The 25,546-nt window shown below is 36.9% G+C and overlaps 1 protein-coding gene across 7 annotated transcripts in view; it reads right to left on the bottom strand.

The window, feature by feature from the left end:
- Positions 1-25,546, bottom strand: part of DLC1 (DLC1 Rho GTPase activating protein) — a 281,618-nt gene that overhangs the window by 112,913 nt on the left and 143,159 nt on the right. For all 7 annotated transcript variants that reach the window (XM_083836132.1, XM_083836136.1, XM_083836135.1 and 4 more), the window contains one exon: positions 18,991-19,024. In XM_083836132.1, coding sequence (XP_083692258.1) covers positions 18,991-19,024 — 34 coding nt within the window. The remainder of the gene's footprint in view (positions 1-18,990; positions 19,025-25,546) is intronic.

The raw sequence follows: 25,546 nt of genomic DNA, 5'->3' as shown, positions 1-25,546 counted from the left end.
ATGAAGTACAGGTACATTTTGAATGGTCAAAACTTAAGTCTATATTGTATGCGAAAATACATAATGAAGACCAAATGGGAAATTAAAAAACAGGCTTTAACATAAGCCCTTTGATATTAAAAAAGCTTTGAAAGTCTCTGTCTTTACAAAGTCTTGGCATCTCTGACTTTCAATTAATGGGATTAGATTCAATTACCTAATTAACCTCATTTCAGCCAGAATGACCTAGTTATTTGATGTTGAAAACTTAAAATAATAATAATAATAAAAAAAATAGCAAAACGTCTCCCCTCCCCTGGAAGGTTTCAGTACTTGGATGGTAAAATTACTAAAGAATAAATTTTGGCAGATAGATTTATAATGATGTAGAATTTAAATAAACTTTAAAATACATGTTATTGACAGATATTGAAAATTAATTTAGATAAAATTACCTTAGCTAGATCCTGGATGTGCAAGATTAAAGATTTTGTATTAATCTTCACCTGGGGAAAACATACCCTTTTCAAACCTTACCATGCCTTGCAGGTGAGAAGACTAATGAAGAAGTATTTTCATTCTACTTTCAAGTCAAGATCTTTATAGGCATCTATGCACAAGCTCTTGCTACACTGTCTTCAGTAAAGCACTACTGATCACCAACCAAAACATGGTGTATACATATAGTTTTCTTATCTAACTGTGAAATACTAAACATATACTTCACCCAAATCTCCTCTCTATATTGAATCCTCAGCATTCATGTTTGTGGTTTTTTTTTTTTTTTTTTTTTTTTGCTATGCCGCAGTGCAAAGTAAGGTCAAATATATCCCAACTGAAATCTTTGCTATTTTACCAAGAAAGTCTAGGTTATCTTCAGTTTTCGACATATCATGACTTCTTAAAATCCTTCCCTACAAAGCCCTGCTAATTTGTCATGTTTAATTTCATACTTGTTGCAAAGTTTCATATCATGGAGAAGGTTAGATGTTTCTGCATCATTTTATGGAAAAAAGTGACTTTTTCTCTTTGTGACTTTCACATTTTTGTGCATGGTGTGTAAAGGCAAGAACGGATGCGTGGAATGCAGTGAGAGTCACGCACACATTTCGAATTTTTGTATTTAGATTATCAGTGACAACCACCCTATGAAAGGAGCTCTCAGAAAAATAATGGGAGACCAGCTGTTAACTCCTAATATCTACCAAGCAAGGAAATTCAAAAAAGGCTAGGCAAGTATGAGGCTAAAGCTTGAAACAAAGAACTGAGCTTTGAATGGATTTAAATAGAAAGGCTGCTCTCAGACGAGTACGTGTAGGGGTCAGCTGGAATTGTGTATGCTCACAAAATCCATCGCGCTAACAGCAAGCACATGTTGACCTCAGGTCCATTCTGCTTGTCCTTGCCTGAGAACCAACATGCTGGACACCTCTCGGGCAAAAAACGATGGCTTATTCTGAAATTACTGTAAACATATGCTGCTTTTACAATTCCCAGCAGAGCTCTATCTTCACTGAGGTGACACGATCCTTATATTCCTGGCAGGAAATAAAAGATGGTAATGGTGGGGCCTCTGTTACGAACAGTGGCGCTTAGGAAGAAGACAAAGGACTAGAGCATGGTAATGTGTCAACAATCTATGCACAAAGACATATGTGACATATTTTTGGAACTGATAAGGGATCCACAGAAAATTCAGTCTACCCAGAAAAGTTTAGGGGACTAATGCAATGGAAATTGTACAGGTGGGACAGACCCAAATGGAGGCAGAATTGAAGCGAGTTATGTGCCTCGTACCAGGGACGTCCAGATGGGGATGGCTACGTAGAGGGTATCTCCTGAAGATGCTACCACAGCAAACAAAAAGGTGGAAAGGGAGATGTTTAATCTGTAAATAGATAGTCTGTAACAGTCTCAAATCTCTGAAGGGAGTCCATAGGTGCTCTTAAATACCAGAGACTGTCGTAGTAGTCTTGAATGGCTATGTGGCCACTTTAAGACCTAATTCTAGGTCCGTTAGAATTACACCTTCTTAGCATTTAAATAAATCTGCTATGCCAAATTCTCTATGCCTGTCTTCATGTTGCGCTGTCTCTGTAAGGCATTTCCTAAGACACTAGCAGGACAAAGCTGCTACAGGAAATGTCCCGTTTCTTTCTTCAGAGCTTATTTGGCCGTGTCCACTTCACTGTTCTCTCATTTTGTTCCAGGGCAACTGTCTGTACAGCTTGCTGAAAGCCAGCTAAGACAGCAGAGGTTAAAAAATAGATAGGCTTGATGTGAATCATTTCAGTGATCTAGTTTACAGCAAATGCTGGGATTCCTGAACTTGGAAGGCAGCGAACTACAGCTTGGTGCAACAAGAGAGTGACTCACCTTCGACACAAAGTTCTCTCAGGCAATTCCAGCTTTCAATCTATCTGTGCAAAGGTGAATCACTGGCTGGCCCACAGAATACATGAAGAAGGATATATATTTTGCAAGCATAGCAGATTCGTTCAGAATGAAAACCAGGAATTATTGCCTGTAAGCCAGGCTATAAATCACTTTTAAAAATTGACAGCATGCGTTTGAGCACAAATCCGTGTTGAGGTCCACAGCTAGATAATTTCTACAATTTTTAGGGGATTCACATCCCTCTCTCAACAATTCAGGTAGGCAGATTTCATACAGGTGGCTGAGCATACTACAGCTCACTGCTGTAATGCCAAGAAATGAAAAATGAAGTATAGACACAATAAGAATGTGGTGAAAGTACTCCATTCCCACTGAAGGCCTGCTTTGTTCTGCAATTGGGGAGCTTTTCCTTATGAAATATGAGATAGTTAATCATGTCCCCCTGGCTACATATTGAATGAGTACATTAAAAGAACAATGAAAAAATATATTCGCATACAAGAGAGAAAGACAAGGGACACAATTATACTGAGCTAAGATATACAGTTCACAAGAAACAGTAGAACGTATTAGTTGGTATATATGCTAACAGAGGAATGTGCACATTGCTTGTGGGTCCTCGTAGGTGCTACTGAATAATCCTGCTTCATTCCAGGCTTTGACTCAGACTGTCACTTTGCTTTTTGGTCAGCTCTTGTGGTGTGGATAGTTTGTGACAAACAGCACTGGGAAAACTAGAGTTCCTTCCTATTCGTGAGGAAAAAGCTTCAAGAAGTGGAAATTTATCAAAGAGGAACAATGAAGGAAATTAATTATTGAATAGGTGTCAAGGAAGTTTTAGCAGAAGGTGATAGCGATGAACTTAGTTTCACAGTTTGTTGCGGACTGAGTCATCATTTTCTGCTGATTATGCTGTTGAATAGGAAAATGCTCTGGAAAATGAGCTGGAAAGACTCTCCTAGTGAGAGGACATGACATGACCTATGATAAGAGCCTAAGTTATCCGAGATCAAGATGACCAAACGCTGTGTACCAGTACAGTGAGGAAACACACAGGAAAAATAATTTTGTATTTGTTATTTTTGTGTTTGTTAAGTAATTATGCTAAAAGAAACATTATCAAAACAAACAAAAAACACTGTGCAAAACTACTCAGATTACAAAAAAAAAAAAAAAAGTGCCGTAGAAGAATTAAATGGTGGATCAAAATGAAGCCATGAGCTGATGACCAGTGGTATGGGAAGCTAGTTGGGGTCCAGTCTGGACCTGGAAGCTTAAAGCTATACAGGTCTTCATTGGAAGAGCCCAGAAAATACATGCAGAAAATTTTGGGGGCAGGGCAATGAAAGTAGAAGGGCTTAGAGGGAAGTTGAAGGGCACAGTAGGGTAGAATCCATGTCAACCCTCATAAGTGCTGTTGAAACAGGGGATGGAGTCCCTACTTTTAATGAAACTAACGAAACTCATATGGTTATTAAATCTGGGAAGCTCCATAATATCCAGTAAAAGAAGAGTGCACGGGAAACTTAACTGAGTCTCATTAAAAATGAATCTGTGACCTATAAGGTTTGGCACATTTCTTCATTAGTTTATACTACTCTCAACAGGAAGCATTACTGTCTCAGCTACAGAGCAGCATATGGTCCCTAGGGCTAGATGTAGAAGCAATGTATTCACTTGGGTCTGCAAGTTAGCAATGTGTTTCTCTCCAGAGAGCCAGAGCTCGCAATTAAAGAAAGAATAAAATTTGCATTGCCTTTCCAAATCAGTTAACTATAATCAGGTATTACAGATGTGATGATAGTTTAATCATAACACTGTATCTATTTTATTTATTTTATTAACAACACTGCAGATCAGAATTACGAAAATTCTTACCTTAATCTACTTGGATGCTACTTAAGAGTAACCCTTAATTTAAATTTTGGCAGCTTAAATTTTTTTTTGGTGTGATAACTGCTCTTATGGAATGTGTTTTATCCCTTAGTTACAGATATGTAGCATCAGTTGGTACATTTTCTCCACATAAATGTAGGGATTTTGTTTGGCAATATGAATTACCCTTTTCTTGATGAGGGAACTTAGTCGTTCATTTAATAAAAGATGAAGGCCATTAGCACTTCATGAATTAACCTACAGTCCACCTCAATTCCTACTATGATTCACAACTCCAATTTTTGCTCCAAAAAATAAAAATTACTCAGTAACAAAGACCGATATTTAATGATTTTTTTTTTTTTAAGCACAATGACCAGAACATTCTTGCTACAGGCTATGTAATTCCTTAAACCTCCTGAAAACGGAAATGCTTTAAAAATTGTAAGAGAGGAAAAAGAACATCCTGATTCTATGATAAAAGTGTACTCTGAAATTTGTGCTATTTAGAGCATGAACCAGAGTTGCTTAGAACACACCACGGTTTCCTTGTTTCTTTAAGGGCTGTTTTATTAATGGGTAAGTGTCTAATTGCTGCAGGCTCAGTAAAGTATCGGGTCTTTGAGTTCACTTGACTGAATCAATGAAATCTGCTGTTCCTTATCAGCCCAATCTGCTGTTCAAAGGTCCATCAGGAATAAAAGCAAATCCTGACTCCTGCTGTGTGAGGACACTGGTAGGGCAATCCTTGCTCAGTGCGGATAGGTTTGGGATGTTAAACAGGGCTGGTTTTCTCCCAGATTAACTTGGAGCCCAGTTCCTGAGGTTCTTTATTCTTTGTCGCACTGATGCGAGGTTTTCTTTAGCTTCATCAATTTGTAGTTAGGTTGCTTGTAGAGTGAGTGCTCACGGAGATAATAACTTGGTGTTCAGGCTATAATTATGGCTACAGTGACTTCCATTTACCGCTACTAACAACTTGACACACCACCCAAAATACGCTTGGTATTGGTACATGAGCAGCAAAGTGCTAGAAGCAGCTTGGCATAGCTCTGTCCACACCGAAGGCTTGTCCCAGGGAAGGGGGAGTGCTGGGACAGCATTGTCTGGTGCAAGGAGCTGCCCTCCAGCGGGCATGAGATGGGCTAGCCTATGTTTCCTGCCAGATCACAGTCTGCCACCCCCCTTCTCTACAGCCATGCCAGGGAGTACCTGACACTGGAATTGAAGGAAGCAGCTGAAAGTCATTTGTGTCCCACACCCCAGCTATGCATAATACAGCAGCTGGACAGCGAGTTTTCTGGCTGTTTTTCCTTTCTCCCTCCTGCATTAGTTACTGTTGGGTGATAGCTAGACTATTAAAAGGCAAAAGCGCAGAATCGCTGGACCCATTCATGTATAACCAAAATTATTAATTTCCAGAATCTCCTTATTAGTAAAAATACAAATTACAACCTGGAAGAGAATCTGTCAGAAAGAGGGGAAGTGGAGGGATAAGTTAGTGGTTAGAAAGCAGTGGCTTAAATCTCTATGCTAGAATACACACTGGGGCAATTTTTCCATGTATTACAAGATATATGGCCCTTCCCAAACCTTAGCTGAGAGACGCAAGGCTAAAGGTGTTTCCACTGAGGAAGTGACTTGCTCATAAATTCATGCTTGAATCCTTCAAGCAAGGACTAAACTTGGAGAAACCAGTGATAGACAAAGGATATCAAAATGAATTAATGTGATTGATCTTTTTGAAGAAAATCATGCCATGAGAGCAGCTCATTACAACTCCTACCACTGTTGGTATCAAACAGTCCCTGGTCCCAATGCGTTCAGGGGTCTTGTCTAGAAAAGTGCCAGATGTCCTGGGACAAAACTACAACAGCAAGCATGATAGAAGTAAACAAGCTGGATAACTGCATGCCAGGGCTTGAGCCCGCGTCCTGTCTAGTTTTCTTGTTCAGATGCTGCTGTACGACTAACTGCTGGATATATGGACTCCAAGTTTGACCATTACTTAACCTACATTCCTATATGACTCAGCCTAGCACTCTCCCCCCCCCCCCCCCAAGGGGTGGACACTCCCAATATTGGGAAGAACTTTGTCCATCCATCTCCTTGATTTCTAAATGGAGATGGAAAGAGCACTTGTAAGCAATTGCATAGTGCTATGTAGAAAACAACTATAAAGGAATATTGGAGACAACCCTCTTCTCTTTGTCTTCACTGCTCTGTTTGTCTATGCTGTATTGGTTTGGCCAATACAGTTAAGATTTTAAGCAGTGCTGCTCCTGCATAGCACATGGCAGAGAGGGAGTTTTTGTGCTGGAGTTTCTCTCTCACCTAGTAGTGTTGTGCTTGCTGCTGCTGGAAGTTTACAATGACAACACATTTGTCAAAGATAACAGAAAAGCAATTACAGTTCTCCATCGCACTTCAATCTATTAAAACTTTTGTCCATAATGCAGAACATTACAAGATAACTTATTTTGTCTTATTTTATGTTGCTTTATTTTTAAGCATTTATTTTGCTTTGTTTATGGAAAACAGGTAAGGAAGCTTAAATAACATCTCAGGAAATGAAGTGATCACTACGTCTTTAGTTGAACAAGAATGTACTTAAATAATACAGTTTGCTGCAAAGAAAATAAGACAGGTTTAAGCTTGAGTCATGAAAACTGGTGGACAAAGCACCAAGAAGCATGAAACCCCAACACAGATGTAGCAAAGACTTTCCAGATGTGGAACTCTTTCTATGGATCAGTAGAGTTAGCTCAACTTACTTAGGCTATAATGATTATACTAGGAGGAAAAAAAAAAAAAAAAAAGAAAGGCTCATTTCTTATCTCTCACTCTTTTAATTTAATTAAATGCAGTTTACTTTGCTGAAGATTTTATCTAGATTTGCTTTATGAGATGTCTGTTTCTTATTCCTCTTAGTTTGTCTAGTGTGGCATACATTGCCTCTCTGGAAACACCTTAGAAATGTACTGCAAAAGTTAATATATGCAGCAGCTTCTGAGATTAGAACTTTTTTTTTTGGCTAGTTTTTCCACCAGCTATACTTAGTCATTAAAAACAAAACAATGCTTAATATATACATTTTTACAGTTGTTAGTACAACTTTTGGTTATACTTGTGTTTTTATATTCATAGATCTTCATGCATTTTTTTCCCTTTGCTGTTTATTCTGCTGATGAATTGCCTCCACTTCCTGTATTCTGGCCACTGATCAATGTTTGCAAAGTCTGAGATACCTGTAACTACTGCTAAAAACTTCCCTAACATGTAGAGGACTTCTGCCGTATAAGTTACATAGTATTCTAGATTTGATGATAGATAGTTGATATTGTTTTCTGGAAGAAAATACATGTTTTACAAAACTTAAGAATCACTCATAAAATAAAATTACATTCAGTAATTACATTCAACTTGGGCTGAACATTCAACACTTTTTTTTTTTAAACTACAATATACCACTGATATTTTAAAAAAATATTTCGGATTTGGATAGTGACTCACCTACTGCAATCCCGATTTGACATGTTGTGCAAGTTTTGAACTGGTACATTAGAGGGTTACAATTTGGGTAAATCTTGTGAAATCAGTGGTAGGACTATCGTTAATTTCAGTGAGGAATGGATTATACCTGTCAGTCTTTGTCATTAGTTTGTCTAGACTTCTGAACACACATAAACCTTTAGCATCCACAATATATTCAGGCAAGGAACCCTGTAGTTTAGTTTTAGAATGTGTGGAGAAATGCCTCACCCTGCTTGTTTTGCACCTGTTACCTTCATTTGATGTCCCCTCATTCTTTTACAGGAAGAGAAAAGTAATTGTATCTAAACAACAAGTGGTTATCAACACAGAGTAATCAAACATGGATACTGTGCTGAGAGATGACCAAAAAATTTGCAAAAACCTTTACTACTCTAACCCATGTGCCAAAAACACTGTTCTTCTTGACCCACTGCTATAGTCTGATCTTGCCACAGTTATTTGAATAGCTGCTAAAAGACATTTTTCCTACCAATGCTTGCCTGACCCATTATTCAAAACATGGCATCAGCCTCATAGTGAAGTTGTAAGGCTGATATAGAAGCCTGAGGTCTTCCTCTAAACAGCTGAAAGAAGTTTTAGGAAAATGTAGAGGTTTTTTCCCCATGAGTTTCTTTCAACTTTCCAATCAGTTTCCAGCCACACATGACCTTATAATGACAAAATTATAGCTGATAAAAATAATTTGATATACCCTTTAAAGTTTTTGCCAGATCAGGTATGAATGTGAAATAGAGCCCTGCTGAAGACACACTCATGCTGTCACAAAAAAGTTTTTTTTGGATGATACGTCTTACTCCACTCAAAGAAATAGTATGAGCTGTAGTGCCAAAATAAGTCCTTGGCACTCTGAATGTTTTGGATTTTCATCTCTATTTTGAGAGCTTCCCATGGCAAATACAAGAGCAAAATGGTTTTAATAGTAGACATTGGATTTTTTCTATAACCAGTGCTCAACTGACAGACAGAAAGTCTTGACAGAAGTCTATCTTTTTCTTCTTTGTAACATGAAGAAACACTCATTCCAGAATGAAATTGTAAATTAGGCAGTCTGCCTGGAGGCGTGTTTATTTATTTATTTTCTTGCCTTTTAACAGATGTTTTGACTACTGTTCTTCTCTAATTTCAGACCTGTAGTTTCGTGTACATTAAAATCCCTGGTTATTTTCCTCTTTGTCTTTCAATTCTGCTTACATATGATTACAGAGGGATGACATACCTCAATTAATTTTATTTCTTTTCTTTAAAATAAATATATCTACTCTTGTCTTAGTCCTAAGTGCAGCAGCAGGTGCAATTGAATCCAACTGAAATTAATACCGAGTAATTGAACTAGAAGAGGCTATTCACTCAACAGACTTTTGTAGAAATCCTTTTAGACTTGGATTTAACAAACTTCAACTTACAAAGTTAGTCCAAACTCATGTGACTAAAATGATTACCTGCCGATTTATAGTTTATAGCACATTTGGCAGTTGTGTCCATCACTAAAGTTGGTTTTCCGTTTTTTCTTTAATTATAATACATACAAATTAAGCAAAAATTTTATGCAGTTTGGAAACTTAAAAATTGCTAGAACGATATGGTAAACTGTTGAAAGATTCCTGAAGCTAACAATTATTTCATGGTAATGTTGTGAAATTATTTAAGATGCATTCAATATTGTGTTTTATTATTCTTATCATGCAATTTCAATTAAATTCAAGAGGTAAAACAAAGAAAAGACTTCAGGTGTATTAATCCTTTTATTGACATTACCTGATTTTTTCCTAAATCATCATGGAAAAGAGATTCACTAATAGCCAAAAATCAACAGAAATTTAGACTGAAGATGGTAATACAGCAATCTCATAAGACAACTAACTGCATATTAGAATCGTACACTGATTCTATGGTATCTACCCTATGCCAGAGAATAAGCTCTTGATTTGATTGTTTTATTGCAAATATCAGGAAGTGGCAATCTAATTTTACACAAGCAATGGCAAAGGAGGTGAGGCAATACTTACGGATGATAGCTAGATGCTATAAGGTATTTCAATATCTACAAAATAACGGAAGCATCTTTTCTGAGATGTGTAGTATCTTTGAGTTCACAGACAATAAGAGATCTAGTCACTTAAGCTGAACATACCACATCTGCATAAAGCAATTCTGACAAGCATCACTTACTATACCAGAAGCCATTCAGAGCACAAGTCAACAACTCTAACGAGTCTCAGCAACCTGTGCTGCTGCAATTACATAAAGCCATATCATTGCACTGCTGAGGATGGATCCACAACAGAAAAACACTTTGCCTCCAGGCATGCCTAATCCAAAGTGTGCTTTTTGGTGTCTCTCACCTGAGTTTTCAGCATGTCCTTAGAGGAATGTAAATAAGCATGACTTCTCATCAAACATCGAAGAGCTCTTTCTTTTCCCTAAGGACTTGTGAAATGGAGCTTTTTATTCTAATAAGAGAGGAGTTTAAAGTGTGCATGTAAACACCTAATTTATAAACAACAAAACCCTATGCTGGTTTTGTGGAGTAAAACCCATGTCCTAGGTGATCTGGGATTGATTGAAACTTCCTTATCCTTCAGCTTTAACAGACACTGAAAAGTTGCTGAACTTCCTTAAATGTTCACATAACACAGCTCAGCCATTCAAGTCCCATTTTCAAATCTGATAACAGGAGCATAACATGATTTTACAGATATTTTAAATGTTATCTAGAAACCTGGAGTGGTAAATAGGAACTTATTTTTATTTTTTTCCCCCAGAACTGACTAGGTATCTTCATAGTTCTGTGCTGTGTACTGATTCATTTTAAAAGTTCATTTTAAAATTTGGTTCTGGACACCTGTGCTTTTCAGAAGTTGAGTCTATTTTTGGACACTGAGAAAGCAAGCTGATCATGTGATTCCCAAACCACCAGTCACATCACTATTTTGGAAACCATGGCCTAATGATTATTGGTCAGTATCCGTTAGTCCAAGTGAACTAGTTTATATTTAATCTGAATCAACACTAGTCTTTACCAAGAACCTAGTCTGAACAAAACTAAGCTGGAAATAACTTGATTAACTAGGTATAACCATTCTCTGTTATTCTTGCTCCAGCCAAAAAAAAGGAAAGGAAGAACAACTTGTTCAAGTTCACTTTAATTTAAGCATTATTTTTGGCCAGGGACTCTTAGTGTCCAGTACAAGAAGAGACCACAAATTGGGCTGAGTAGTATAAAAACTAATGGACCACTGTGCAAAGGATAACTAATTTTATACAGAAAAGCAACTTGATTAGAATTAAACATACTATACTAGCCAGAGTACAGTGAATGCCAGTTTGCAGTCTGCATGGTGGTGCACATTAATTTTATACTAAAACTAATTGTAAAGAGAATTTGCTGAAAGTAACAAATTCATAATTCTTCTGCTGTATTTTCTGCTGTGACAACAAAGAGATCAATCATAAAACACTGTTTCCCACAATATTTTTGTTTGCAAGTTGGGATTTTATAGTCTGAAAGGGTGGATAAGCATGTGATAAAAATCTGACTGGAGAGCAGCTCTGTGGAAAAGGCCCTGGGGGCCTTGGCAGACTGCGAGCTGAACATGAGCCAGTGGTGTGCCCTGGCAGCAAAGAGGCCTGGCAACATCCTGGACTGTATCAATAGGAACATGGGCTGTGGAGGGAGGGAAGGGACTATCCTCCTCATTGCTTGTTAGACCAGGTCTGCAATCCTGCATCCAGTTTGGGGATTCCCTCCAACAGAAGAATGGCATCAATAAAAGGGAAAAAGACCAGGAGAGGGCCACCAAGCTGGTCAAGGGCTGGGTCGCTTAGCTGGTGAGCTGAGGCTGCAGGAGTTGTTCAGTCTGAAGAGATGGCTTCAGGGGAGCTAGCAGCAGCCCCCAGGACCTCACAAGTGGGTACCAAGAAGATGAAGACAGCACATTGTGCATGTAAAGAAGACAAGCGACAACAGGCGGAAAATGAAACCAAAGAGGGTCAGATTGGATAGAAGGAAAACCTTTCCCTCCATGTGGACAGTCTAGCAGTAGAACAAGTTGCCTACAGAACACGCAGGCTCCATCCTCGGAGGTTTTCAAGAACAGATGGGGTAAAGTCCTGAGCAGCCTCGTCCAACCTAAGAGCTCACCCTGCTCGAGCAGGAGGTTGGATGAGGTACTTCTGAAGATCCCTTCCAAAAGGGCTGTCCTGAGTTATCCCTTGTTTACCTGTATTTAACTAATAGGTGATGAAGTCTTATGAGAGACAGACTTACAGATTGTCAATCTGTGATGAAACTTATATTGTTACTTTCAAAATATGTTTAAGAAACTTCAATGCTAATGCCTTTTTTTTTTTCCTCTAATCAAATAGTTTCTGGGACAAAAATGACTTGCCATAACAAGGAAAGTATGCATAGCCTTAGAAACACATTGAATTGGACAGCAAAAGGACAGCTGAAAGATTTAGCACAATGACCGGCAGCAGTGATCACTCAGCTAGAGCTACATACATCTTTATTTCTATCAGGGAAATATCTACATTTGAGTATTTGTAGATAGGTATTTAACGTAATTGAACACAATCAAACAACCTAGAAAAATAGTCTAGCTACAAAAGCATTAAAATGCTCGATATGTAACAACATGATGTAGAAATAATGGCCTATCCATTTCATAGGCCTAAAATAATTTACTTAAGCTTTTCTAAGTTTTTTTTTCCCCTTCCCAGGTTTAAATAGATGAGACCGTGTTAAAGAAATTAACAAAATTAAACATCTTTAATGATAATAACAGTATATTTTGATTTTAAAAGTTTTTCCAAAGAAATATAAAAACATGCCCAAACTGAAGGTCCATACTAATACAAGCGGAATAAGAAAACAGAAGCTGGTTAAATTTATTATTATTTTCCTGAGTATCTAATATATGACACATTCTGCTAGTTTTCAGATACTGCAAGTGTACATTATTATTAATGCAGTGCTTTGGTGGAATTCATTTTAAGGTCTTACAGGAACCACTGTTTTTCTGATCCCTATTTACTATTGTTATTTTGCACTGTAAGAGGTTGCAGATGCAGAAAAAAAAACAAATTTCCAATAATTATCACTTGGGAAATTCCAGTACAATAAAAACCACTAATGTGGATTTTTAAAATTCATTTCAGTGCTTGAAAAGAGGCGAAAGATCAAAATTAACCTAACTGGTCTGATAACTGACAGTCATACTATCAACACTGATCTCCTTTTCCTTTCCCCATTGCCCATTCAGGATCAGGCCTTGAAGGTGTGAGCTGCCCTTTTTCAACGGTACACAGCCTTCTTGACTGCTGGCTCCCCCTTAAAGCACATTCATGCCACGTGACATTACACCACTTCTTCTTAAGTCTCAAGAAAGTAATACGCAACAGACAACCATGAGGAGCTTCAGGGACCATGCTGCTTCCATTACCTTTAGCATGGCTTTAAATGGACTTTCAGAGGAAAGATTTAGTCCCAGGATCTACCATCCCCTCTGAAGCCTAAGGGAAATTGCCATGGAACCTTAAGATTAATGAGTCTTTGGCTCCGCTACAGTATATTTTAAAAGTTTATGTGCTTATATGCACATGCATGCAGTGAATATGGCATGCATGACTTAAAATGAAGTAATTTATTCAGAATAAAAACTATGGTAGCGTGCAGTTAATAAGCTGCTAAAAATCAGCTTCCAAAGATCATAACATCACCTATTTTGCTGTCTTTAGGAAAAAAAAAATAAAAATCCAGCAACTAATTATCAGGGATCTGAGAATGAAATGTCAGCTTTCAGTATCCATTGGTATCACAAACTTTTTTTTTTTCTAGTAATGAAATAAATGACGGTGAAATAGAAATATATCTATTAGCATCTATTAGTGCTTGGCAGACATCCACGCATACTCTGGCAGTATTTCTGAATCTGTTTTTTAGTATGACAGATTGAAGTGCAAGTGCTCACCTGACGTTTTTATTTAGAAAGCAAGCACTCAGCTAAAACAAATTATAACTGTTGCAATATCAACAGTAAGAGAGGGATTACCTAGCTGAGAACTGGTACTTCATATTAAGGTCTCACAAAAACAGTAAATAATATAAGACTGCTGTACTAAAACCAGATACAATACTTATGAGAAGGAAAAACTAATAGTTCATTTTCCAGTTTATTCTACAATACTGGCTAGAGATATGATAAAGCAACCAGAAAACTAGTAACTGTGCCAACTGACTTGTATTTCTGTCCAGTGTAAATGGAAACTGATATCTCATGGCCAGTAAGATTCATTTAAAAACAAAAAAAAATTTCACACCTAAGTTTGATCTAGTTTTGAAATAAGTTAGGTACGAATGAACCTTTAATGACTTTATGAAAACAGAGCATCCAGTAGGTACTGCTGATAGAGAGAATTGATTTAATGCAGCTTAGAAGAAAACAGTAGTGTTAAAACCTGAATCCATGGATAGGAGGAAACAAAAACCAAAAACCACTACACCAAAAATCATACTCTCACTCACGACGAGCTGCAGGTGGGTAATACCAGTCTATAAATCTAGAGCATGCTTGTAAGAGCCAGTGGAGATCTTTTATTTCCTTTTAGATTAGAGCTGCAGCTAAATTTAATTAAAAAAGCTCTATCTAGAGTGCCAAGCAGTTGGTCTTTTAAGTCCTTTGCTTCCTGACAGTGAACCTGTCACTACCGAATGTTCAATGTCCTCCTGCTGCAGACCCGACTCGCCTTGTCATTGCTCCATCACGCCATGTCCTGCCGCTCACCTCATTGTGGGGCTGAGCACCACATGTCCGCAGCTGCCTGACTCCAGTAATTAGAGTCTGCTAGAGGAAATGCCCTGCAGTTAAGGACTCTTTTATCATCTGTGTATTTTTTTTCCTTGCGAATCAAAGGAAACCAGGGGAATTAATACCAAAAAACATTGGGTCTGTACTTTATTAAATAGTATCTTTACTACAAATCTAAAGGAGATGTAGAAAAAACTTGTTCACTGCTAGGCCCATATTGTAATACTAATATCAAGAAACTTTCTAACACCTCATATCAACCAGAGATTTGATGTGGCTACTATCTTTGAGCATGGTTAATACCTTACCCTCTTGCTTGCTGGTCACAGAAACAGGGGCAAGAAATGGGCCATCCAATCTGTTCTACTCCATATCAAAGACTGGCACTTATTTATGCAAAAGTAGACCTCTCTAAATGAGTAGTGCATTGGTGAAAGGGTATGTGATGAGATTCACCCAAAGAGGTTGTGTACTTTTTCCATAGTACCTCTTAAAAGCAGGAGGGAATATACACTGGCAGAATCAGTTAGACTCTTAATAATCTCTTTCACTTGCTATTCTGCTATGGACTTCACTGTTATAGATGAGTAGTGCCACTTGCACTTTTATGAGTTCTGTTCTGTGTTTTTGAATTGATCCTAGTGTGTATTTAATAGCTAAAACTTAGTACTTTTATTTTTAGAGCAGCAACTCTTCTAAAAGTCTGTTCAACCAGAATACCACAGGGCAGTTTTCTTATGCACAGGAAAAAATATTATAATACTGAACATAATGGAGCAATGGTGTTAATATTTATTTAGGGCTAGACTAAACTCTCTGCCCTGTTTATGTGATAGCACATAGTTTCATCACCTGAAGAGAAATAAGCTGTGTCAGTCCCTGACCAGATGTGGATATTCGCTCTGCCCCTCCTGCTGGCTCTGTTGGAGCAGTAATATTTGTAAGTCACAGACAGAGTTCACTGTTCCCTACAAATATTTGAGGATAAATTGGGAAATCATGAAGTAGGTTCACGAAGAGAAATAGACCTGGCAATACTTAGAGTTACTTCACTTTTGTTTGTGAATATGGCTCCAGAAGTTAAGTTAGCTCTGACTTTGGGGCCTCACAGTTCATTCACTGTAATGAATATTGGTATCTGTCAAAGGACCCATCCTGACTCTACAGTTAGTTAGTGGAGAGCTAACAAATAACATGCATAAAGTCTGAAGTGTCAGCATTTGATTCACTGATGTGAATCACATTTAGACAGGGGAACCAAGGGTTTCTATGTTGATTATTTTTAAAGTCTAAAAATCGAACTAGGACCACTACTTCTGACACAGACCCCTTTATTATGGACAGGTGAAATGAAACCTCTATCTCTTAAATTTCATTCTCAAATTCCGGCCATGAGCTGTGATAAAAACTACAACAGTCAGCAAGACAAGTAAAGATATGGGAATACATAAATTACCCAAAAGAAAGAAATCTGCATCTGAGAAGTGTTTTGAACCTGGTTGCTGGCCTGCATCCTTGATTTAGGTGCTAATAATCCCAGCCCAGAGTGGTCTTTGGCTTGAACCACCACTTTCCCCAACTGTGCATGTTGCTTGATCTTCTACCTTAAAAGAGCTCTCTGAAAGATTATTTTTTCCCACCATTACCGGAAGTGTCAACAACACTGAGACTTCTTTAAAAAAAAAAAAAAAGCATTAAAAGGCATTTCTGACTAATAACTGATGACCAGTACGTCATTTGCAATGCCCTAATTCACACAACTTGAAGCAATAGTATACATGGTCAGGCATGACTGATGTTCTGCTCAATACATGGGTCATTTATAGATTTTTGCCAAGGGGACTCTGCAATTGCAGGTTTTACTGCACTTTCCATGGGAGGAAAAAAAAACCCACAAAAACAATAACCTCATTATGCAACTCTTGAGTTATTAATTGACAAAGAAGCAATGTTTTTGGATAAATTTAGAGCAAAGCCAAATATAAATGTTAGGTTTTTGTCTTAAAAAAAAGTACACCACCTTAAAACTTGCATCTAACATACCCTAAATATACTTCGGGATGGAAAATATATAAGGTTGATTAATTTTGAGCATTAAGAACTGCTATTAACAGTCAGCAATGTGTGAACTTCTAAGCTGCTTAAGCAGCTTGGTCTATATAAGGTCTAAATATTTGGTTGTCTATTGGAAAATCATTGAAAATTTCTGGAATCTACAGAATACTAAGTCTTGTAAAAACAGTTTTTTTTTTTTTAATATCTAGAATTTCTCAACCAGAAACATTGAAATAAACAGCCTATTTTCTTGTACTTCTCATTCCAGTCCTAGATGAAGCTAAATAGTATTACATAGGAAGGAGGGAACTATTGCTTTAAATTCTCAAAATAAGAAAAGATGTTTGACCAGGCATTTTGAGTGAATTTTAAAAAACAATTTTAATATGTCACAATCCAAACTTTTTATCCTTGTGCTCTTAGCAGTGTTAGAAGTAAAACAGAACAGCCCTTTCTTTTTGTTCTGTAATGCACTTTATTCTGTTTGTAATAATATAAACTAAAAAGAGTTTGATTGCTAGTGTTTTCAAACAAATAACAAGATTAGTATTTGTTTTGTTCTCTTAGAGATACAAATACTTAATTATTTTGTGAAGGCCTTCACACCATACTTAATGGCTTTGTCTTTCATTCGTTTTGCGTAATGTCATTTATTTGGTGAACTGTAAGCAGCAGCAATCAAACAAACACTGTTTAGATCACAGAACATGAGACCTGAATGTCTGAGTCAAGATACATTTACATTCGACAAAAACAGCACGAGCTACAATCGGACATGTGATTTCAGTCAATGGATCTGATCTAAACAATCACCTCCCTAATGCATGCTCAGTATTTCCAAAAAACATCATAACCTCATGAGCTCCTGAGCTGCAAAAGAGTAAAACAAAAGCTAAAACTGATAAAAAAGGCAACCACATTACCATTCAAAATCCAGTTTGTGCTCAAGTACAGGGAAATGTAAGCAAACTAATTCCACATGGCATGAAGTTCTACTTAATGTTTGTAGACATTGAAAAATTAAGCATAGAGCTATGAATTTTATTTTTGATTCTGCAAGATATTAGCTATGACAATGGCAAACATTCATTCTGGCTTTATTCCTGCAATATGAAATTGAAGTTGTTACACCTTTACGCCCTGGAGATTTTTTTAAATGACTTTCAGATATGTTATCTTGAATGGTAAATATTGCTAAAGATGTACAAAAACAGAGTGCTGGATGCCTGCTGGACAACAAATTTGAAATTAGCTACACATAGTAGTGCCATATACTGCCATTGTCACTTACAAAGTATGCCAGTTTGCATGCATGGACATAATTTAAAGGACATAGCTAAATGAGACCCACCTCAGAAGAAATACAAAAATAATACCACCTATGAAATCTATAAAGAAAATGCTTCTTAAACATGGGCCTTGGTTTGGGAATTATTTAACCTCATCCTCTCACTTAACAAGCAAAAGAAAAGAAATAAGCCGAACCAGGATAATACAATAAATAAAAATAACTAAGTATATACTCAGACATAGGTCAGAATGCTGAGTGGTATATGGATATTTTGAGGCAATTGTGAAGGTCTAGCAGCAAGCTATCAATTAAAATACATGACTAAGAAACCAACCAAAACACTAGAGAGCTATAGAACTAAGAGTTGGAGTGTTCTCAAGCATTCATCACAACACCATATCCATTCAACAATGTTTGCTTATGTTTTTCACTAAGCTCACTAATATATTTCACGTACCAACACCAAGGTACACATAGTATTCATAGACCACATATAACAGACAAGAATAGAAAAACCACCTTTTAATTTTGTGGGAGAATTTTCTCAAAAAAAAAATAATAAATTCTCATCTACAGCAAAATACTCTAGAAAAACCAAAGCTTCCTGTCATACTTATAGCCAGCAAAGTTCACAAGAAATCATCAAATCTCACTGACCTGAACAAACCCATTGGCATCTGTGTTTTTAAATCAAGACACCAAATAAGTCACAATAGGTTTTAACACCAAGGAAGAAGTTATCATCTAGAAGACAACTAACATGTTAGGTACAGCTGCAGTTCAACCAGGTGCTTTGTAGGATAACATCAAACAGCTTTATTAGCATCTCACAGAAAGGTGGACATCTTCTCAGAAAGAGAGAATATCCTATTCAGGAAGCAATGAATAACATTTACAGACATTTCTCGGGTCTGTAAATGTATACCTTCAAAACCCCAAGGACAAAGAGACTTTTACCACTTAGTTAAGTAATGCTGTATTCCAGGAAACAAATACAAGGAAACAAGAAAAAAGTAAATATTTACTCACCAGCCTTCTCCTTCTCTGAAATAACTGGCATAGCCTGAAGGGGGGAAAAAAATAAAAAAGAATTAGGAAAGAAGGTAAGAGATGTAGTTAAGATGATATTCCAATGATTGCATTTTGAATAATCATCCCAGAAAACATGCCCACAAAATTCCATTGGGAAATTACTGAGTAATTCTGAAGGAGTGAAAAAAGAAGATGAAATAAAACACAAAAATCTTTCTCCTGAGGAAGTCAAGAATAATTCTGCCATTGAGTTCATGAAATCAGGACTTGCGCTAGAACAGGAAAGACAACCAAACAGAGGAAGTAAAGAATGAGTGAATTAAGTATAAACAGAACAGAGCAGTCAGGACAAGAGAAGGAAAGATGGGAACAGGCTACGATCACTTTTTAATTTTAAGCTTTCTTAGCCAAAACAAAACAAGATATGAAGGCATTCTTTAAGATAAGCTTAGAAGACAAAATTCAGATAACCAGTCATTGACCGTTGAGGTGTGGCATCAAACAGTGTCAGCACTGAAATCATAATCTGTGGAAAGAGACAATGGTTTGATGGGGAAGGCCTTTGTAGGGTTGAAAATGCAAGCCCAAGATGAACTGCCGTGATTCAGTGGACTGGCAGAAAGCAATTATAGAACTCAATGGGGATATGACAGAGTGGTGAGTACAGAAGATAATTTCTCTGGTGGTTTTATGACAAACTTAAATGGACTTTAATAATGTTGTCTATAACTGCAGTGTGAGTCACCAGTAGTGGCTTTGACCTGAATGATTACTTCTGTAGTGCCTTTGGCCTGAATGATTACTTCTGAATTTCTATAGCCATAAAAGAGAAAGTGATAATCAGCTCTACTGTTATTCATATTAGCAGGCAGCAAACTTTGTTTTTAAAACATTGTTGACCTTGTCATTTGTTTCTTCCAGTTATTTCCCCCAAATATTAGTTTTTTAATTGATGATCACCAAAACACATTAATTTACAACCAGACATAATTTTTTGTAAGTTTTTTAGATGTTAGGTCTAAATGTTGTTAAAGACTTTAAGTGGGTTTAGTTCAGGTAAGAAGTAGCTGGAAATACACAGAATCATAATGCCTCAGGACAGACGTGTAAGTCACAAAGTTAGTACTTCTGTTACTTAGGATGAAGAAGCATAAAATATCAGCATGAAAAAAAATGAAAATAAAATATATTCTTTAGAACAGAACAGGAATCATTTTTTTCCTAAGGAATATTGATTCTTTTAGTTGCAAGCAAGCAAATAACATGAATGTTTGACTTAGAACATGTTATTGTAGCACACTTATAAATTCCAAATCCATTAAAACAGTGAGATAAAATGATGTTTTTCCTAAAGTCATGTATATAAACAAGCCTTACTCATTAATTAAGAATTTGTGTCATTTTTAGTCAAAGGTTTAGATTTGCTTAGTTTACAGAAAATTGTAAGTTTTCCTATTTTATTAAAATATTGTAAATGTAAAGGCCCTGATTTTTAATATCTTTTTTTTTCTCTAATCTTTTTCCACAAAGATACATACTTGAAAGCATTGTCCGAAATGTATATTTTCTAAACAGAGTGTAATTCTACTGAATCAAGATGCTTTTTTTTTTTTAATTATTATTATTCTGTTCTTGGCAAAGAAGTAGAATGAGCTAAAAATTCTGACAGAATGTTCTATTGCCACTTAAAAGCTGAGAACAAAATCCTAAATGAACATAACATTTCTTGAAACTTTTAACTAATGTAAACAGTGAGTGGATCTCATCCAACACCATCTCAGACCCTATTATTGGTTTAGTTTTTTGTTAATACAGCTACATATGCTGCTTACATGCTGCCCAGTGGGAGAACGTGGTTGTTACTTATGAGAAACGCTCTCATCTCCAGTACAGTTTTGAATTCTCTTGGGACCTTCCTCCAATGAGTTCCATATGGTCCAAATGAACTGCATTCCCAGGAAGTGATTTAACATTTCTGGCAATGGAGCAATTAGGCCAGATTTTCCTGCTTGGCCAGATGGGTTCACTGTAACTTCACATTATTTTTCACTGCTCAGAGAGCTGAAGAACTTCACTAACAATTTCCACGTGATTAGGGAACCTTTTTTTTTTTTTTTTTTTAAATAAAACTGCCCCCCCCCCCCCACAACAACCCCAAAAGCCAGCTATATGCTCTTTTTATATTCCCTCAGATATCAACACCCCCCAGAGTCAGACTTCTTTCTATATTTTTAATAGCATGTGCCCTTAGCAGCACCAAGCCAAGGTTGGGGGGAAGGAGGGGAAGGAAATCCCTCTAGAGGACTAACCAGGTATGACTTGCTTATCAGATCATTGTTGAAATATACCTAAGACTTTGTTTTACACTAAATAGTGGGATTTTACCCTAGTTAAAACTTACTTCAAATGCCATATTTAATATTTCTGTATGCATCCTTGCTCTACTGCAACTGATTCCCTGTAAATGCATTGTCTGCAAATACGACTGTAAAGAGAGTAAACTATATTGATGGGACATTTTAATCTAAAATTGCAGTTGCTTTGCTCAGATATAAATGAACATGTGCAACACTGGGTTGAACAACCATTTCCTTTGAATTTTATTAGAAGTTTGGTAGAAGACTGTCATCTGGTTACAAACAAAATGGTGGAAAATTCTAGTAGATTTAAACTTAAAATCAAGATTTTGCTCACATGAAAAGCTTTGTTTGACCAAAGCTCTGGAATATCTGGTTTTTGAGCTCTTAAGAGTATTTTAAACAGGAAATAGAAATAAATATGTAAAAAAACCTGTCATTGCAAATGGTGACCATGAGAGATTCATCATGGACAGGTTGACACAAAATACTTTTTTTGTCTGTTTTCAGACAAAGTGGAGGAAAGACCAGGGATACTGGATGTTTGAACAAGCAATTCTGTACAGCAATATGAACTGCACCCAACATTGTCTACAGTTTTTGACTACTGAAAGAGGAAAAAAAATAAAAAAATCCCCCGACCCTGTTAGCTTCCTTCTATAACAGAGGCTGAATTTTGACTGAATTCAGCAAAAATACTTAGCACTGTAGGTTTCTATAACAGAAGCAGTACAGTCAGTAGATTCATGCAGTGCCTCAGTTTTAAAAGGGGAAGGTGTTATCTGCAGAGAAGAGCGAGTGTATTTGGGAACAGCAGGAACCTGAATGCAACTTGACTGTCCCATAACTATAGTGCAAAACCATACTTTTTTTTTTTAAATACTGATCCAAAATCTGCAGACAAAACCATTATGAATTAAGGTAACTATCTTTTTGTTTCCTTGTATTCACTAAACATAAACAGCTGTATCATGACTGAATCATCTGCAAAAGGCTACAGTAGATAGGAAAGTTTTTATATAACCTAGCAATAAACTTCAATTTTCCAAATGAGATTCTTTATTTTAAAAAGTGACTTAAGTCACACTCCCTACTCCCTGAATAATAGGTCTAAATTTATGTTCTGTTACAACAATAATAGAGAAAGTACATTTGGCACTACATGAATCACATTTTCAGTACTGCCAAACATCCACGATGAATATTTGACAAGGCCCTTCCATCACTAAAAACTGTCAGCTATCCAATCTTTTTTCATGCATGTATTTGAATAGACAATTAGGTAGAAGTTAATAGAATGCTTCCTGCCAGTTATCAATGGCTCATGGAAAGGTTAGGTTCAAAAGTGATCTCAAAGATTTCCCTCATCTAAAACACGGTTAGACCAGAGAGTTTTGCCTGTGGGGGTAATATCTTCTACTGCCCAGAGTGAAAGGAAGACTCCAGGATATCCATTACTACACTGGGATTCGACTAGAAAGAGAAAAATCCATTACTACACTGGGATTCCACTAGAAAGAGAAAAATCCATTACTACACTGGGATTCGACTAGAAAGAGAAAAATCCAACCTTTATATAATTGTGGGCAGGTGCCTCCGTTGCTGAGCTTAGGCTCTTGCAAATCCACCACCTTATCTTTTGGAAGCACTTCTATGGTGATCACCCGTTATTGCTGCAATTAAAAATCATGGTCTAAATTTTCACCTTACTGGATGCTAACATGCAAAAGTAGCAGTAAGACCTATGTTAAATGATTTGCTTTAAAAACAAATCATCGTGTTCTTTTTCTAGAAATCTGGAAATCGAATATTGCATTAAGAGCAAAGAAAGACCAGCTTCTAACATTTTTTTTTTTTAAGTGAACTGATTTTGAGACCAGCAACAATTATGTAGGTTGAAATACATCTGTTGTCTTCCTTATGCTCAAATGATCAAAACACTCAAAAAAATCAAAATTCTCTAAAGAATTTTAAAAAAGAATCTGCTTAGTGTCTCACAAGACAGTTAGTTAGGTGACATCAACACAATATACTATTACCAAGGAAGGACTGGGGAACCAAATGACAGACAATTCTCTCTTCCAGAGAAAATGGACAATCTTGTACTAGAAAGTTGATGTCATCAATACTCAGATAGAAAGCAAATTTTAAGCATTATATAACTTCTCAAATATTGTACGTTCTGTATCACCTGGAGCCCTTAAATAGTTGTTTTATTTTATTTAGAAGGTATACTCTAGTTTTCTTAATTCAAATAACTAGTAGTTAATTTTAACTGGGTTATTTTATGGAAGAAAAATCCATGATCACTCAGATGGCTTAAAATTAGGGAAATACTGCAGTTCATAACCTGGAGTTTCCTCAGTTATATCTTCATTACAAAGTATTGAATTAATATCTCCACTGGAAAAGCGTAAGCCAAATCCTTTAGTGTTAATGAACTCGATTTGGAAAGCAAACATGTTAAAAAACCTAAACACTAGCATTTAACTGAAGTCATAGCAATAATGTTGGAGAAAAGAAATATTGGCTTATAATTCAGAATTATTAATTTTCCACAAGTTTCACAAAAATTATTTTAAGCAAGTTTTCAGCTCTCTGCAGTTTTTACCCTTTGGTTATTATTTTCATCTGGATACAGAAAGAGAAAAGAGAAAAAACACCACCAACTTTCAGGACAGACCAGCTTTAGAAGTGGAATTCTGCTTAGGTCTTTCTTCTTTGTGGTCTTTCATCTTACTGAAGATTGCAATTACTAAAAGTAGAGCAGAAGGCAATTAAAATCCACCCAATAATAAAGCTGCATGAATTAATTAACTGAATTTTAAAACGGAACTAACATCACATTCAGAAGTCTGGCTAAATTTATGACAAGTCTATGAATTTTGTTCTAGTAGAAGTACAAAGCCGTATGCTTGCCTGCATATGTTCTCCTTCAGCCAGTTGCATGCCTCTCCCCAGCCACTTTTTTGCTGCCTAGGTATTTCTGTTTGTTTGAGCCTCTTTATGCCACTGAGGTCATACACAGAGACCCCTTCTAGTTAGTGCTGGATGGTTGGCAGTTCTCCCTCCCTGAGCCACTTGCCAAGAGCACGCGCTTGGGGTGGTCTGGTAGCTTCCTACATCTTCGTCATTCAGCTGGCATAGCGTGACTCTTGCTGGATTGCAAGTGCAAAAACAAAGATGCAGGATCACTGTCTTGCACTGTGTTTGGTGTTACGATGGGCTTGCCATAGATCACGGTAAGCTTCCAGCACTCTGAAGTCTGTCAGGATCACATACAGCTGGTTTATATGACAGATAACAGCAACAGCCTGTCCGCAGCTTGTCCTCCATTAAGTAGAATTTGGCCATAGTATAGAATAAAGTCCTGTCTCTTTAGGGGTGCTTCTGAAGACTTTAGCCTTCAGAGCAGCAGCTGGGAATTTCTCAGTACCCTGAGAGTCTTCACCACACATTTGTGGGGAAAAAACTAAGAAAACCAACACACCCACACACCCTAACAATCACTAATTAAGTAGCAGTTGTCAGATCTCACATCATTTGCATATCAGGTCTTGAAATAAAAACAAATGCGTAAAATAAACTTGGTTTTGATACTTCCCAGAACTTCTCTAGATGAGGAACTCTGTTTCCACTTGAGCTGCTCTTTAAATCCTGAGCTGGACATACAGCCCTTAAACGAGGGGTCAGTTAAATTTTAGTTTAATGTTAAGGAACTTTTATATAGCTTCTGATAGTAACACTGTGTGCTTCCCTCCAGTTCCACCAAACATACACATCTCTTCCCTAAAGGAAATATAACTTGAATGTTAACACCAAAGCTGAGATGTGACACACTACCTCTAGAACTGGAGCAGCCCCAAGAGTACTCATGCCTTTCATCAATCAACAGAGGTTCTATTAGGGTTCATTTACACATACAGAGCTTTTTCCCAAGCTCAGAAGTCATTTGTTTAGCTAATGTTTATCTTATAAAACCTTTTACAATAACAAACACATCAATAAACCCTGAAACATTGGCAAAGCTGAACTACTTGAGAACCAAAGGGCACCCAGCTCTAAGGCAGCAGTAAGAGATTATTAAAATCTCATGTTTCCCATTTGTTTCAACATCGTATAACGTCTACAAATGTGATTTTGCCTTAAAGCCCTTAAATCTGGAAAATGCTTCCGCATGGCTGACAAAAATCCCA

This window comes from Anser anser (genome assembly GCF_964211835.1).
Source record: "Anser anser genome assembly, chromosome: 4".
NCBI classification, from domain to species: domain Eukaryota; kingdom Metazoa; phylum Chordata; class Aves; order Anseriformes; family Anatidae; genus Anser; species Anser anser.
This window is presented reverse-complemented; position numbering and strand designations above follow the sequence as displayed.